Here is a 17,178-nt window from a genome sequence, read left to right on the forward strand (position 1 = left end):
CACACACACACACACACACACACACACACACACACACACACACACACGTATACACACACACACATATAACCAAAATATATATTATATATTTCTAATGCATAGAAGTGAAGGAAACAGATAAGCAGGACATCTTTGAAAGTAGCATGTTGAAGTTATTTTATAATTAGAAGAAAAAGCAATCTGGGTATAACAGATATTCATGGTTTCATGTAAAATTCTCATTATCTGCTTTACTTTGTTAATTGTATTTTTTCAAGTTCAAAATCAAGAAAAGTCATTGAGATTACGGAAAGCAAGAGAAGAAATGGATGACAGCAGAATCTTCCAACTGCAGTTCAGTTAGTCTCACTTTGATTCCTAGGAAAATTCTGGGATGGTTAATGAATATTATGAAAGATAATGAAGAAAGTGGTGTTTATAAAGAGCCAGTACAGCTCCGTGAAGCACAGGTGATGATGCCAAATTAAATTTCCTTTTTTTGGACAGTTAGATCAGGTAAATGTTGAGATACAGTTTACCAAGATTTTAGCAGAACATTGATAAAGTATCCCATATTAATCCTGTGGAAAGGTTGGCAAGAAAGGGACAAGATGATAATATAATTAAGATAGTTTTGGAACTGGTTGAATGGCTAGACTCAAAGAGTTGTCCTTAATGGTTCTCTATCAAGTTGGTAAGAGGTCTTTTGTGAGTCTCCTGGGCTCTGTACTTGACCCAGCTTGGTTGTTTAACAATTTTTATCTAAAACCTGGATAAAGGTCTAGATGGCACACATCAAATTGTCAGAAGAAAGTTGGTGTGTGTGTGTGTGTGTGTGTGTGTGTGTTGGAGGGGGAGAGTGGTGGTGGAAAAACTTAGCATAACAAATTCAGCTGTCTTCAAACATTTGAATGACTGTCCTTCGAAAAAGCGATTAAACCTGCTATGTTTGGTGCTGGAGGCAGAACCAACCAGGAGCAACAGGGGCAAGCTTCAGAAAAGGCAAGCTGAGACTTTAGTTCAGAAAAAATTCCTAACAACTTGAACTATCCCAAAGTCATGCAGGAGGGAGAGGTGGTGGGCTCCTTCTCCTTAAAGGTTGAATGATAAAGAATTATAGAATTCCTCTCTGGTATAGGTTAGAATAGGTGACTGTTAAGGTCCCTTCCATTTCTGAAGTTCTCTGAGATAGAAAAGCCAGGTATTATTATTATTATTACTATTATTATTATTATTATTATTATTACAGATGAAGAAACTGAGGTCTAGATAGTAAAAGTAATTTGTTGAAACAAAATCACATAGGAAAATGAGAAATTGAATCCATATCCATTGACTCTTAGTCCTGTGCTTCTTCTATCCATATCACTTAGGCTTTTATCAAATTTCTTAAACAACAAAGCTATCAAAATCTTCAATCTTTTTGTTGCTTAATAGAAAATGTAATACTGCTCAGGAAAGGGGAAAGGGAAAGGAGGAAAAGGGAAGGGTTTGTTCTTTTATTAAATGTAAATGCATTTTTGAAGAAATAAAGAAATCATGTATGCTGATGCAAAACTAGTAGACCTAGATTATAAACTCAGGTAAAATACTCTGTAAAACTGCACCAAAGTTCATAGACCCTCTGAATACAATCTCAGGAATCAAGTTTTCACTCTCGTTACTTTAATTTTAAGACTGTCTTCTTTCCTTCTATGACTTACAAATTTCTCTTATACTACTGGAAAAGTTAGGTAAGCATATCAGCATATAGTGAATTCTCATATTTGAGGAGGAATACAATGACTGTTACTATAACTATTCAGTACCTTTTTGACCTTGGTTTTCTTCTCATAGGATTCTGACAAAGGCTTTTTCTTTTGTTGAATGGTGTCTTTGGAGAATAAATACTCAAATTCACTTGGGTCTTGAATATCAGGTTCTTCTAAGGAATCCCATAGGGTTGGTGTAGTACTTTGGCTTAAAAAGAAAAAAGAGTAAGTGAAATAGTGAATTGAAATCAATGAGACTGTGAAACAATGAGATTTTTTTCTAATTTTTTTTTAAACAAATAACCCTTGCAAGAGTTTGGGAATATGTTGTTTTTCACATTCTAATAGATTGGTTTAGGGGAAGGTCAAAAGGTATAACAGAATATTAGGTAGATATTAAAGCAAATATACATTCTAAAAGTTGGATGTTTTTTGAAAGCAGCCAAAATGATGGATTTGGCAAAGTCCAATAAAAAAGATAACTGAGGATTCAGACATCAGTTTGGTGAGGTCAAATAAACAAGCCTCCACACTTCCTGCCCTTCATTTCTTTTTTTAAAAATTTTTATGAATTTATTTTGATTTATCAATAATCACTTCTATATGCTTTTGAGTTTAAAATTTTTCTCCCCCTTCCTCCCCACCACCCTCCCCAAGATGGCGCACAATCTGATATCGGCTATACATTTGCATTCATATTAAACATATTTTCACATTAGTGATGTTGTAAGTAAAAATTAAAACCAATAGGAGGAATCATCAGAAAGAGGAAACTAAACTCAACAGAAGAGAAAAAAAATAGCAATTCAACCATAGTTCTTTCTTTGGGTGTGGATCGCATTTTCCATTACAAGGCCTCTGGAGATGTCTTAGATCCTTGTATTACTGGGAAGGGTCAAGTTTATCAACATTAGTCATCACACAACGTGGCTGTTATTGTGTACAACTTTCTCTTGGTTCTGTTCACTTCACTCAGCATCAGAACACACAAGTCTTTCCAAGTTTTTCTGACGTCAGCCTGTTCATCATTTCTTATAACACAATAGTATTCTATCACATTCATATGCCACAACTTGCTCAGCCATTCCCCAACTGATGGACATCCTCTCAATTTCCAGTTCTTTGCCACCACAACAAGAGCTGCTATGAATATTTTTGTACATGTGGGTCCTTTTCCCATTTGTATGATCTCTTTGGGATATAGCCCTAGAAGTGCTATTGCTAGGTCAAAGGGTATGCACATTTTTATAGCCCTTTAGGCATAGTTCCAAATTGCTCTCCAAAATGGTTGGATCATTTCACAACTCCACCAACAATGCATTAGTGTTCCAATTTTCCCACATCTTCTCCAACATTTATCATTTTCCTGTTTTGTCATGTTGGCCAATCTGATAGGTGTGATGTGGTACCTCAGAGTTGTTTTGATTTGAATTTCTCTAATCAATAGTGATTTAGAGCATTTTTTCATATGACTATAGATGGCTTTAATTTCTTTATCTGAGAACTGTCTGTTCATATCCTTTGACCATTTATCAATTAGGGAATGCCTATCCTTCATTTCTATGATGGCTTGCAACCTGCCATTACAAAATTTAAGAAAAATAAATAAATAAGACAAAAAGTTTGCCAAGTATACTCTTAGAAAATCAAAGGTATAGTCAGGATACAGTCTCTAATTAAAAATTTGCCCCCAGTAGATTCTTCTTACTCTGATATCAAAATTGGCTTTTAATAATGGCTCAGTTTTATTTGAGACAGATACAGGCAGTTTCCAGCCTCCACATGTGTAGCTGGAGATGCTTATACTCACCTAAGGTAAAACTGAACTACTCTAGAACACCATTTGACGAATGATCCTTATTTCAGACTGGGCAATACCCACCCCAAGTCCCTGGTGCATTTGCCTCTTCCTTTTTCTCTACCAACTCTTTCTCCTACTATCAGAACCCTTGTTATTCCTGCCATTGCAGTCATGGAAGAGAAAAAGAAAAGTAACTTTTAGGGGACCTATGGATTCAAAGGGGGAAAAAATAAAGAGAAACTTAGATAAGCAAAAACCATTTAGAGTAGCTGATTGTAGGGACAGATTCCTAGAAATGCCTGGCCTGACTCAGGATAGTAGTGCCCTTTGTCTCAAACTATCTTCCTCCAGCATCCTAATGTTTGTTGCTACTGCTTTACTACAGCTTATTAAGTCCTTTAATTAGAAATTCATTTGGATTTGATATAATAACAACAACAACTAGTATTTGTATAATGTTTTAAGGTTTAGAAAATACTTTACAAACACTATCTTATCTTTCCTCACAACCTTGTGAGGTAGAAGCTATTATTATTCTGATTTTATAGATGAGGAAAACTGAGGCAGTCAGTCACTGTCAGTGATTTGCCCAGGGTCTTCCTGACTCCAGGTCCAGTGCTTTTTCAGTAGCCATTGCTGCCTCCTGGTTGCCAATTGAAGCTTCAAATACCAGTCAGGAGCATTCAACAGCTATTACTTCACGAACTTAAATAAAGTAGTTTAATCAGATTACTTCTTTCTAACACTCAGCTGAAATCATCTGTACAGTGGGAGTTTCCATTAGGGGGAGGCAGTTTTGGAGCATCAAGTACTTTCAGGGTCGTTCCCTTCATTCTTCTCAGGGCTCTGCTTCTGACTTCACCACCATTCCCCCCTTTCCACCCACCAGTTCCCTTTCATATGTTGTCTTCCCCCATTAGAATGTATGCTTTCTGAGGGTAGGGACAGTCATACTTTTACTCATATTTGTATACCTAGCATTTAGCAAAGTGCCTGGCACACAGTAAGCACATAATAAGTGCTTATTGGTTTTAGGGTCTAGGGGTGTACAGCACTTTAAGAATTCATCAGTAAAAGGATGCCTGGGATCCTAGAAAGCAGGGCATTAGGAAATGAGAGGAATCTGAAATGGTGTTGGGAGGGATATCTGAGGTAAGCCATCTATTTCAAAAAGTTGCTTAGGACTGGCCCTGTGCACAGGAATGTCAGAAAGAAATTTTCTGCTTTTTTTCTTCCCTTAACTAATATTATTAATATCATATAATAAGTTAAAATAATCTTTTGCGGCCAGTTGGTTTAGGAACCTAAGAGGGTAGGATAAGTTGACACAGCTAGACGATAGTTCATGTGAAAAACATGTGAGGATTTCAGGGTTTTAGTTTGGTGCTTAATGAGTCAGTGGTATAACATAGCAGTCAAAAAAGCTAATTCAATCTTAGGCTATACTAATAGAAGCCCAGTATACAGAATGAGGGGGATTAAAGTATCAATGTACTTTGCTTTGGTCTGACCACATCTGGAGTTTTGTATTATGTTCTGAAGAACATCCCAGAGGATGGAAACTGAGATGCTAAAGGGACTCAGAACTCTGTCACTGATCAGGACTGATGGAAGCAACTAAGGATTTTAATCTGAAGAGAACTGCAGCAGTAGTGAGACGATAGACATCATCAAGTATATGAAGGGCTGTCTTACAAAAGTATTAGACTGACACTATGCTTATACTAGGGACATCTAGGTGGTATAGTGAATAAAAACTCATCTTATTGAGTTCAAATCTGGCCTCAAACACTTACTAGCCGTGTGACCATTGGCAAGTCACTTAACTCCATTTGTCTCAGTTTCCTCACCTGTAAAATCAACTGGAGAAGGAAATGGCAAACCACTCCAGTATCTTTGCTAAGAAAACCCCAAAATGGGGCCATAGTCTGACATGACTGAACAACAATAACAATGCCCATTCCCAGTAGGAAGAAGTAGGAACAAATGGGTAGAAGGAATGATCAAGGTTTTATTGATGGTGATGATGATGATGATGATGATAGCTAGGATTTATATAGCACTTGCAATGTTTACAAAGCATTTTACATTTCTTAATTAATTAGCTCTTCATAACAACGAGAGGTAGGTGTTATTATTCCCATTTTACAGAAAAGAAAATTAAGGCTAAGAAAAATTAAATGACTTGCCCAGGCTACACAGCTAGTATGAACTTAGGTCTTTCTGATTCCACGTCTAGCACTCTATCTACTATGCCACCTAATTGCTCACTATTAGCTCAACAGAGGGCGGCTAGATGGCACAGTGGATAGAGTACCAGGCCTGAAGTCAGGAAGATGAATTGTTCAAATCTGGCTTCAGACACTTAATAGCTGAGTGACTCTGGGCAAGTCACTTAACCCCATTTGCCTCATCTGTAAAATGAGCTGGAGAGGGAAATGGCAAGCCACTTCAGTATCTTTGCCAAGAAAAACCCCAAATGGGGTCAAGAAGAGTTGGACACAACTAAAACGACTGAACAATAACAGCTCAATAGAAGGGAAAAACATCCTAACTTAGAGCTGTCCAAAAGTGGAATAGGCTGCGTGGAGAAGTATCCCTGGAGGTCATCAAACAGAAGTTAGATTTCACTTATAAGGGTCTCTGAGGAGGTGTTTCCTACTCAGTTGTGAACTAGACTAGAGGAATTCTATGTTCTTTTCTAATGCTAAGATTCTTCATTATACTCAGAAAATAGGATGCTATTATATCTATGGAAAATGGATTCAGAGTTACAAAAATTGACTTATCATAAATGGACTTTTATAATAAAACTTGTCAGTTGAGGATTGTCTCATTTGGTGGGACTTAGGCTAGGTTTTGTTTTTTGGTTTTGTTTTTTTTTTTTTTTGGCTAGGCAATTGGGATTAAGTGACTTGCCCAAGGTCACACAGCTAGTGAGTGTTATGTGTCTGAGGCCAGATTTGAACTCAGGTCCACCTGACTCCAGGGTGGGTGCTCTATCCACTGAGCCACCTAGCTGTCCTCTTATGCTAGGTTTTTGATGACTCCATCAAATATCTACCAGAAGGCTGTCTGAACTCATCAAAATTGAGAATAAGAACATAGTGCTGGGTATATTTGGATTCAGGGAAGATTTGGTTAAAGGCTATCTACCTTTGTATATGTATATGTACCTATTGTATATTGTATATGTACCAGCTATGTGATCCTGGGATAGGTCGCTTAACCTTTCTGAACCTCAGTTTCCTGCTCTATAAATTGAGGATAATAATAGTACTCCTCAGAGTTCTTTGTGAGGCTGCAACAAGATGATGCACATGAAGAGCTTTGTAATCCTTAATGTAGTATATAAATATGAGCTACTACTGTCATTAGCACTGTTATTAATAAGAAAATGGGATAAATCATACATTATTACCAATGCTACTGAAAGCAACCATTTTTTTTTTAAAGTTTATTTTGTGGAATCTCAATACTTAGAAAGCAAAATAGGTAGGTTAGGAGAGGATTCCTCTACTGCTCAAAAACGGGCATCATTTCGGATCACAGATTTAGAATTAAAGGGGATATGAGTGTCTTTTTTTAGTTCAACTTTCTTATTTTACAAATGAGGGAACCATGGAGTAGAGAGATTAAATGACTTGCCTAGGGTTACCAAAGAACTAAGAAACAGAGCCAAGATTCAAACCCAGGACTCCTAGAACAACAGTGCTTTCAGAGTCTGATGCTATCTCTCCGGAAATAAGAAAAATAGTAATACACACATATAGACACAAAAATGTGAATGTAGCTATGTATAATTATGTACATCCTGCTATCTAGGGTGTCAGTTATCAGGCAACAGATCCATACTTGGTTTTTAGTACAATGTGGTTGCCTACTAATTATTAAACATTTCACCCCTTCAAAGAGCCCATCTAAGACAGAACATGAATGACATAAAATCACAGTGTATTTTGGTTTAAATGGGGGGTGCTAGGAGGAAGATAATAGTCTAGTGGGATCATATTAAATCATAAAACACCCAATAAAGGGAGAAAATGACCATGTTCAATAGACTTTACAGTTTATTAAGAGAGAAATATCCCCCTACCCCAGCCCCAGACCTCATACATCGTGGCTCAGTGCCTGAAACTGTTACTGAGTCAGCCTCTCCTGATGCCTCTGGTTGGGACTTGTAAATACATTCATATGCTTTTCGTTTCTCTCAAAACTGAAGCACTAGACTTCTTTTGAAGCTAATGAGAGTTTTAATATTAAATTGTTTCCCTTTTCAAAACGGTACAATACATAAGGAGGAAAAAATGCAGACAACAATCATCTCTGGCCTGTATTTAACCCAGATTGAGTAGCAGAAGCAGAGTCTGTCTCTCCCAGTGGTGTTGTTACAAGGCTCTAATATTACCCACTGATAATGAAAGCAGGTGGGGACAGAATGTGGAAAAAGACTAGTTAGAAACACACGGGAACGGAAACAAGTGTGATCGGAGAACTGCATTATGTGGCTGCAAGATGAAATCTATTAGCCTTGAGTGCTTCTCCGCTTGGATTTGAGAATGCCAAATAAATGAAAATCACTCACAATAAATGTGCTGGAAAGTTCTTTCCTAGGAGCCCTCACTTTGACTTTAGGTGGGACTGCCAGGAGCGCTTGAGTTTTGGGTGGGGCTATTTCAGATCATAGGCATGTTTGCTTTAACATTTAATTGCAAGGTTAAAAAGCAGCTGCCCAGTATAAGCTCTGGTTTCTATTCTTTATTGATGGTGGGCTTAAGGAAGGCTCCAAATCGCTACTTGGGATATGCTAAGACCAGGCTATATACCAGTTTAGTTATATTTAAAACATTTCCCATCCCAGTTCTTTTATAATGTTTTCCTACCGCTATAACCTAGAAGTCCCATTGATTGTGTCAGGCATCATCATATGGTTTGAACCTATATGAACCTATACCATGGTATGAACAAAAACAATATATTGTGAATACTGATTTTCATTCAATGACGTCTTTACCTGGATCTGGCTATTATTCAATTCCTATTAGTTTTAGCTTCAAAATAGGGGCAAGACAGTGTGGGAGTGGGTACTTTGGTGGATCTGGGATTTTGATTAGTGTGGCTACTTCTTCCACCAGCACAAATTACGACCTTTCCTTGCCTTCCCATCCTGTATAATTCTTATTCAATCTTTACCATAAATTCTCATGGTAGCAGAGGGTAGCACTGGTTTAATTTGCAAAACATCTATGGAGGAGGAAGACCATGAGAAGTATCACCTCACAAATGTGGCAATTATATGATGAAATACAGTGACCCCTTCAACCCTGACATTAGGTCCATCTCCTATAATCAGGCTCAAGCTCTGTTAACAAATGAAGATAGAGAACAGATGGTGGTCAAGGAGAACTGGCAAATACTGGAAGGTAGAAGCTATGGAGAGACAAAACTAGGTTGTACTTCATTCATCAACGTCATTGGCAGCAAAGAAGTAAACTTTAAAAATCTATACAAAAATTGGTTTGAATTGAAATATTCAAATAACCTAAGGTAGCTGTATAGCACAATAGATAGAGTACTGGCCCTGGAGTCAGGATAAGCTGAATTCAAATACTTCCTCAAATACTTACTATCTGTGTGACTCTAGGCAAGACACTTAACCTGTCTGCCTTAGTTTCCTTATCTGTAAATTTGGGATAATAGCAGAAGTACCTCCTAAGGTTGTTATGTGGATAAGATAAGATATTTGTAAAACTTTGCAAACCTCAAAGTGCTATATAAATAATAGCAATTATTATTATTAACTAAATAACTACTATTCATAACTGTCTACATAACACAAAAAAAGTGTTTGTCTAGATCCACAAAGTGGTGCTTCTTTGGGAAAATAATGGTAATAAAAAAACAGCTAAAAAGACTTGCGAAGCGCTTTATATATATGATCTCATTTGGTCTTCATAACAATACTATGAGAAAGGTACAAGCATCTCAAAATGTATAGATGAGGGACCTGAGAACCAAAGAAAGGCTAAATGAATTGCATGCAGTAACACAACTAATAAGAAACATAAGTGGGATTTGAATAAAAGTCTTGCTTTTGACTCCCAGACCAGTGATTTTTCCACTACATCATTCTGCTTTTCCTAGAGGGTACAGTAGATATAGTTTTAAGATAATTTTGCAATCAACTAATTTTTAAAATCATCTGGTCTTTCTTCACTCATCCGGGATCCTCTCATATCCCTTTTGGCCCCTAAATTTAAATTTATTTGCATCTGTTTGTAAGTGGAAAAGAAGTAAGGGGAGGGGAGGGAAGGGAAGGGAGTGATGGAGGGAGGCAAGAAGCATTTATTAGGGACCTACTGTGTGCCAGGCTCTATGCTAAGCACTTTATAAATGCTAACTTATCTGATCCTGGGAGGTAGGTGTTCATTTTACAATTGAGGAAACTGAGGTAGATAGAGGTTAATGTGACTTGTCCAGTGTCACACAGCTAGTAACTGTCAGACGAATTTGAATTTATGTCATCCTAACTCAAGGTCCAATGACCTCTCCACTCTACCACCTAGTTGCTTCTAGCTGAATAGTACATATATTTATTAATTTTTCCAGCACAAAGGCACCCTCTACCTGAAGAATCTCTGCTTTTCAAAATCTTTTTCAAAATATATCATTAAAATCCATATTATCTACTGCAGAACTGGACTTCTTACTCTCTCTCTCTCTCTCTCTCTCATAGCCCACAGTGACACACCCAGGTCCAGTCTCTAAAAATGATCTATTAGCTGGCAGGAAGGGGTGTGCCTGCTCAAAGATCATTGCTTGGCATACCATCACCAAAGATTTAGAAAAGAAAAGACCAGTCAAGGTCTGCCACATAGCTGCCAAATTCAACTGACACTCCTTCCAAAAGTATCCCATCATCACCAAGATACCCACACATAGAACTTAGCAGAAGCTAAGTTTTAGGTGTCATGGTAGGGATTTCCTTACCTTCCACCACTTATTTGAATCCTTGTCCAGTACAGAGGCTTCATGGGGCAGCTGGGTTCAATGGCAGGCTTTCGAGGAATCTGGCTAAAGGATGTGTTGCCTCCAAAGAAGGGAGGAGGAGGAGGTGGTGGTCCAATTCCTGGAGGAGCTGGAGGAGGTGGAGGTGGTAGCCCAGTGCTGGGGAGAGGTGGTGGGACAGGAAGGGGTGGTGGGGGAGGGGGAAGGGGACTCCCAGAGCTTGGAGGTAAGGGAGGAGGAGGTGGTGGAGGAGGAGGTGGTGGAGGAGGAGGCGGTGGTGGTGGCCCAGCACTCGATTGTGACGATAACAGTGGAGGATCAAGTACTAGTGGAAGGGGAGGAGGTGGAGGGATTGCTATTGGCAGTGGAGGAGCAGGAGGGGGAGACGACTTTTGTTGACCAGATGAGCAACTTTCTAAAGATTGGAGGGTTGAAGAGATATCTTTGATATCATTTGGGGGAGATATGTGGTTTAGAGAGGAAATATTCAGTTTTTTGGGTACTATTTGGTTACTTTTAATGGTTTTGCTTTCATCTTCACTGGGTTTTAAAAACGTCTCTCTGTCAGTTTGTATGTAGACATTTCGGAAGGTCTTTGGTGGATAATCATCTTCTGTAGAGATGCAAGCATCTCTTGTCTTTTCACATCCTCCGCTCAACCGGTGTTCTAACTCACACTTGAGATTCTCAATGGTTTCTTCTAGTCTTGCCGTTATTACAGCGTGTTCTCCCCTAATGTGGAAGACCCTCAGTTCAAACTGGGCCTGAGGATGAGTAAAGAAAGAAAAGAGCTCAGTAAAATGAAGATTAGACACATTAATTAAAAGATTTAGTACTATCCCAATGTCAAAATAGCACATGCTATTTGAATATAGACACAAAGTGGCAATCATGAAATAATCCAAACGGGTATACATTTCACTTTATGAATTTTCCAGAAACTTAAAACATTTGGAAACAAGAATGATTTCAGCTAACCTGAGCTCATGGGGAATAATTACTGAGGATTAAAGTTTAAGAGAAAAAACATCACCTAAGAACTTTTACCCAGTTAAAGTATCAAATACAAACCATATTTGGATGTGCCTGAATATGTGTTTTGTAATTTCAAGGGCTGGCTTGGAAATTGACTGTCATAAGAAAGGCATGTTTGGGGATCCTTCTGGCCTATAGCTACTATTCCAGCAATCACCCTAGAATGCCTGTCTTTGTGGGATTTTCAGGTTAATATGGTAGTCAAAAAGGTAGAGAGAAGTTGGTCTCCAAAATTCTTAATGCTTTTTTTAAATAGTCTAACCTTTAAACCAGGGGTTCTTTTTTTTTACTTTTTTTAAAATTTTATTCCATACTTTGTCCTTTTTTTTAATTAATTTATTTTGATTTATCAACAATCACTTCCAAAAGTTTTTGAGTTTTAAATTTTTTCCCCCTCCCTCCCCACCTACCTCTATCTAATATGGGCTATACATATACATTTCTATTAAACATATTTTCACATTAGTGATGTCGCAAGTAAGAATTAGAACCAATAGGAGGAACCACCAGAAAGAGGAAACAAAACACAACACAAGAAAAAAAAATAGCAAATAGTGTGCTTCAATCTGCATTCCAATTCCATGGTTCTTTCTTTGGATGTGGATAGCACTTCCCATCATGAGGCCTTTGGAGATGTCTTAGATCCTTGTATTGCTGAGAAGGGTTAAGTTTATCAATATTAGTACCTAACTGATCATGTTATTCATTTCTTGAGCCAAATCTAATGAGAGTAAGGTTGAAACAATGCTCATCTCCCTCCCTTCTTTCCCTCTGCTATAATAAGTTTTTGTGTCTGTTCCTGTACTGTAATTTACTTGTCTGCCTCCTCCTTACCTTTTCTCTCAGTACATTTTCTTAGTTAGATCAGATTAATCCACTTACTTGGATCCATTTAATCTACTTGATTAGTTTTTTTTATCATTACATCAAAGTCAACTTATATCTACTCCCTTTATGTATACCCCTTTAACATGGTGTAATAACAATACAATTCTCAAGAGTTACATGTGTCATCTTCTCTTGTAGGGATGTAAACAGTTCGCCCTTATTAATAACATGTTGTTTCTTTCTGACCCGTTTACCTTTTTATGTCTCCCTTGAGTCTTATATTTGAAGATCAAATTTTCTGTTGAGCTCTGGTCTTTTTATCAGGAAGGTATGGAAGTCCCCTATTTTGTTGAATATCCATCTCCTCCCCTGAAAGATCATGCTCATTTTCACTGGGTAGTTGATCCTTGGTTGTAATCCAAGTTCCTTTGCCTTATGGAATATCATATTCTACATCCTACGGTAGAATATGATAGAAGCTACAAGATCCTATGTAATCCTGACTGTGGTTCCTTTAAATTGTTTCTTTCTGGCTACATGCAGTATTTTCTCTTTGACCTGGTAATTTTGGAATTTGGTTACTATATTCCTTGGCATTTTCAATTTGGGATCTCTTTCAGGAGGTGATAGGTGGATTCTTTCTATGGCTATTTTACCTTCTGGTTCTAGGACCTCAGGGCAGTTTTCCTTTATGATTTCCTGAAAGATACTGTCCAGGATCTTTTTTTCATCGTGATTTTCAGGTAGACCAATAATTTTTAAATTGTCTCTTCTGGATCGATTTTCCAGGTCAGTTTGTTTTGCCAATGAGGTATTTTACATTTTCATCTATTTTTTCATTCTTTGGTTTTTGTTTGACTGATTCTTGCTCTCTCATGGAGTCATTAGCTTCCATTTGCCCAATTCTAATTTTTAACAAATTGCTTTCTTCTATTAGATTTTGTACCTCCTTCTCCATTTGGCCAATTGTATTTTTTAGGGACTTGTTTTCTTCAGTGTACTTTTTTTCCATTTGGCCAATTGTATTTTTTAAGGACTTGTTTTCTACAGTTAATTTTGTCCTTCCTTTTCCAAGCTATTGACTCTCTCTTGCATATCTCTTATTTCTTTTCCCATTTTTTCTTCTACCTCTCTCATTTGACTTTTAAAATCCTTCCTGAGCTCTTCTAAGAAGGCTTTTTGGGCTTCAGACCAGTTCATATTCTCTTTTGAGGTTCCAGATGTGGGTTTGTTGACAATGTTGTCCTCTTCGGAAATTCTGCCCTGATCTTCACTCTTCCCATAATAAGAATATGTCATACATTTCTTTTTGCTCATGGTGTTTACTTATTTCCTGGTCTTAAAAGAAATTGAGCTCTCCTGCTGGGGGGCAGAGGGCACTGACCCAAGTTTCTTGTGTTGGGAGCCTAGGGCCTGGTCACTTGCTTTGTGTGCTGGCAGTTGGAGGCTGTAGGGTTCTGACTACTTACCTGATGTTGCGCTGGAATCAGCAACACTGGAACTCTAGGGGTAGGATTGGGTAGTGTGGCTCCTGGAGATTTCTTGCTCACCTGGGCCTTTCCTTTGCTTCCCTTCCCTTTCTTTAACTCTTTGCAAATGGATATTGCAGGATGTTTATCCATCTGGGGCCCCTTGGAGCGCTGCTTCCCTTAGTTTTGCTGAGGCACTGGGAGACCCAGTCGCTGTAGAATGCCGAGGCACCTGATGGTTTTCCAAGCTGGTTTCCACTGGTTCCCTGCCCTCACTGAGGCACTCGGGGGTCCAGGTGTTAGTGTTTGCCGGCTCAACCACCTGTGTTTCAGGATCTCCTCCTGGTATGCTAAAGTGGGGTTTTCGGCTAGCTTGCTGAGACTTCTCCCGGTCAGTACTGCTCCCTTTGTCCCAGGGCAAGAGGGGCCTTTCCCGTTAATCCCTCAAACTACCTGGGCTACTGGACTGCTGCACCCCACCCTTCTTCTGGTTCAGTTGTTCCAGGGTTTTTCCTGGGGTGATATTTTCTGGGCTTTCAGAGGTTAATAAGGGTAAACCAGGGGTTCTTTACTGGGGTTTGTGAACTTTCTTAAAAATATTTTGATGCCTGTATTATAATATAATTGTTTTCCTTTATAATACTATGTATTTTATTTTAATCACTTAAAAATTCTGAGAAGAGGTCCATAGTCTTTGTATTGCCAGAGCAGTGTCCACGAAACAATAACAAAAACAAAAAAAAATTGAGAAACCCTGCTTTAAATCATCAGTATTCAGCTTCGTCTTATGCTTATTCAAAATGAAACAAGAATTCCAAATTAATAAGTTTAAGATCAGGATGCATTGAAGCTGTTCTAGTTCTACTCACTTTGTTCTGCCTCAATTCACAGAGGTTTTCTAGTAATATACTCTACCCCTGTTCCACCCATGAAACCTTTCCTAATCCTCCCAGATGCAAGTATCCTGTCTTTCTTTCTTCCTTTTTTTTTTTTTTTTTTTTTTTTTTTTTTTTTTGCCAGAGCAAGCCTTTTACTGGTCCCTGTCCTGGGTTACAATCTTCCTGATACTCCCACTTCAGGTATCCTTTCTTGTCTCAAAGTTTAGATTACATCCTACCTGGTATTATAATTATTTGTGTATAAGTCATAGTTTCCATAAAAGAATGAAAGCTTTTCGAGAGCAGAGGCTGTTATCATCATCATCAACATTGTTATTATTATTATTTAATCTTTAAATCCCCTTTACCTTGCACTTAATAAATGCATGCAGAAATTACATTTCTCCTCTCTACCCCTTCCCTTGCCAATGTCTTCCTGAGGCTTCAATGTTCAAATTGATAAGTCTTCTAACACCTTACTTCCCCACCACAAATAACATTTTTTTTTAAACTTAATTTCCAGGACTTCTTCCTCTACTCTATTCAGTCACCCACCATGGTCTCAAGATCTAGACCTCACTTTTATTTCCAACTGTTCTGCCTCCAAAATTTTGAACTTTTAGAGATATCTTGATGACACTGTATCCTCTGATGAGGAGAAAACACTTTTGATTCAAAGAATGAACAGCAGGAAGAAATTTGGCTACTCCCTACATCTACCAGAGGCTAACCTGATATGAACAATAGGGGCATGCCCTATTTCCAAAGGAACCACCATCTTACATGAGCAACAGCTGATGAATAAAAAGTGTTTAAATCAAATAACAGAAGACTTTGGGGAGTCATGATAGTTATCTTAAAGTATCTGAATTGTAATCACGTGGAAAAAGGAACAAAATTGTTCTAATAGGCTCCAAAAGGCAGAAAAAGGAACAATCAGTAGAAGTTTCAGAAAGGCAGATCTTTGATTAATATAAAGAAATATTTAAAATGAAAGCTGTATAGAAGTGGAATGGGACGTAGTGGGTTCCCCATCTCTGGAAATCTTCCAGTGGAGTCAAGATTACCTACTTGTCAGGGCTATTGTAGAGAGGATTCCCATTCAGATATAGGTTAAATTAGATCACTTCTGAGGTCTTATCCAAATGAGATTCTGCTATTCTATGGACCTTTTCTAGAGGTAGCACAGTGGATAAAGGGCTGGGCCTTGAATTAGGAAGACTGGATCAAATCTGGCCTTAGAAACTTACTAGCTGTGTGACCTTAGGAAAATCACTTAATACTCCTGTCTCAGTTTCCTTAACTGTAAAATGAGGATGATAATAGCATCTATCTCCCAAGTGGGTAAGGATTAAATGAGATATTTGTAAAGTGCTTAGTGCAAGGCTTGGCATATAGTAGGCACTTAAATGCTTTTTCTTCTTCCTTTTTTCCTGATATATTCCAAATTGGCTGAAATATTCCTATTCTAAATTGACTGAAAGTTGCTAAAAGAAATCCTGAAATCATACTGACTGTTTCTACCAAAAAAAAAAAAGATTTCTAATCTTAATTGCTCCCTCATTTCTACTTTCAAATAATTTCACTTCTTATTGACTCCATTGCCTTCCTAATGTCATTGTTCCTTTCTAAGAGCAAAGGACAAACATCAATCTGTGAATAGTAGCAGCTGCCCCCCTGGAAAGCAAACTGGCCAGTTCCAGTTGGGCAATGCTACTCCTTCCTTCCCTCCTTCTTACCTAGTTTCACTCTCTGCCTCCTATCCCTCTTCCCCTCCTTCCTTCCTTCCCTATAGGGAATCATATACTTACATGTGGGTGCTCTGCCCAAAGGAATATAAATTTCTTGAAATAGAGTTCCATTAAACCAGGCTTCCACAAAGTTCATTCAGATTCAAATGGAGCTACTAGACTAAACCTTAAAATCAAATCACCCTGGGTCTCATTGATTGGCCAATAATAAGTACCAGCCCAAGCCTCTGTTGTTCATTGCTTGGGTTTTGATGGCTCAGAGTGAGTGTAAATAGCAATTGATTCAGTTCTGGCCAGAAACCCAGAGGGTCTTCCCCTCCCAGATTGATTTCTTTTGAGTAGGTAAAAGAGGCCTTTTGTTTTTTTTGGCTACAACTCTTACCTAGCTTAATCACTGAATGGGTGTTGCCTCAGACAAAGTGAGACCTAGGAAAGACCTTAGCTTAAAATGGCCAAGGTCTCCCACTGCTTCTGGGGTCACCTCCAGTCTTCATGATCTATGCCTTGCCACTGGACCCAGATGCCTCTGAAGGAGAAAGTGAGGCTGGTAACTTTGCACAGCCCTGCCTCACTTAAATCTAATTCACTTGCAAGCCTTGGCATCACCTTCCTGATGTCATGGTCCTCTGCAAGAATGAAGGGCAAACAACAACAATAAAGGAGATCAAAAGTGTCCTG

General features: G+C 38.3%; 1 protein-coding gene across 4 annotated transcripts in view; it reads right to left on the reverse strand.

Moving 5' to 3' along the window:
• FMN1 (formin 1) overlaps positions 1–17,178 on the reverse strand; it is a 490,990-nt gene that overhangs the window by 207,566 nt on the left and 266,246 nt on the right. For all 4 annotated transcript variants that reach the window (XM_027869857.1, XM_027869856.1, XM_027869859.1 and 1 more), the window contains 2 exons: positions 10,522–11,303; positions 1,788–1,938 (listed from right to left, as the gene is read on the reverse strand). In XM_027869857.1, coding sequence (XP_027725658.1) covers positions 1,788–1,938; positions 10,522–11,303 — 933 coding nt within the window. The remainder of the gene's footprint in view (positions 1–1,787; positions 1,939–10,521; positions 11,304–17,178) is intronic.

The sequence above is a fragment of the Vombatus ursinus genome, unplaced genomic scaffold (genome assembly GCF_900497805.2).
Source record: "Vombatus ursinus unplaced genomic scaffold, bare-nosed wombat genome assembly UNPS02014794.1, whole genome shotgun sequence".
Classification (NCBI taxonomy): domain Eukaryota; kingdom Metazoa; phylum Chordata; class Mammalia; order Diprotodontia; family Vombatidae; genus Vombatus; species Vombatus ursinus.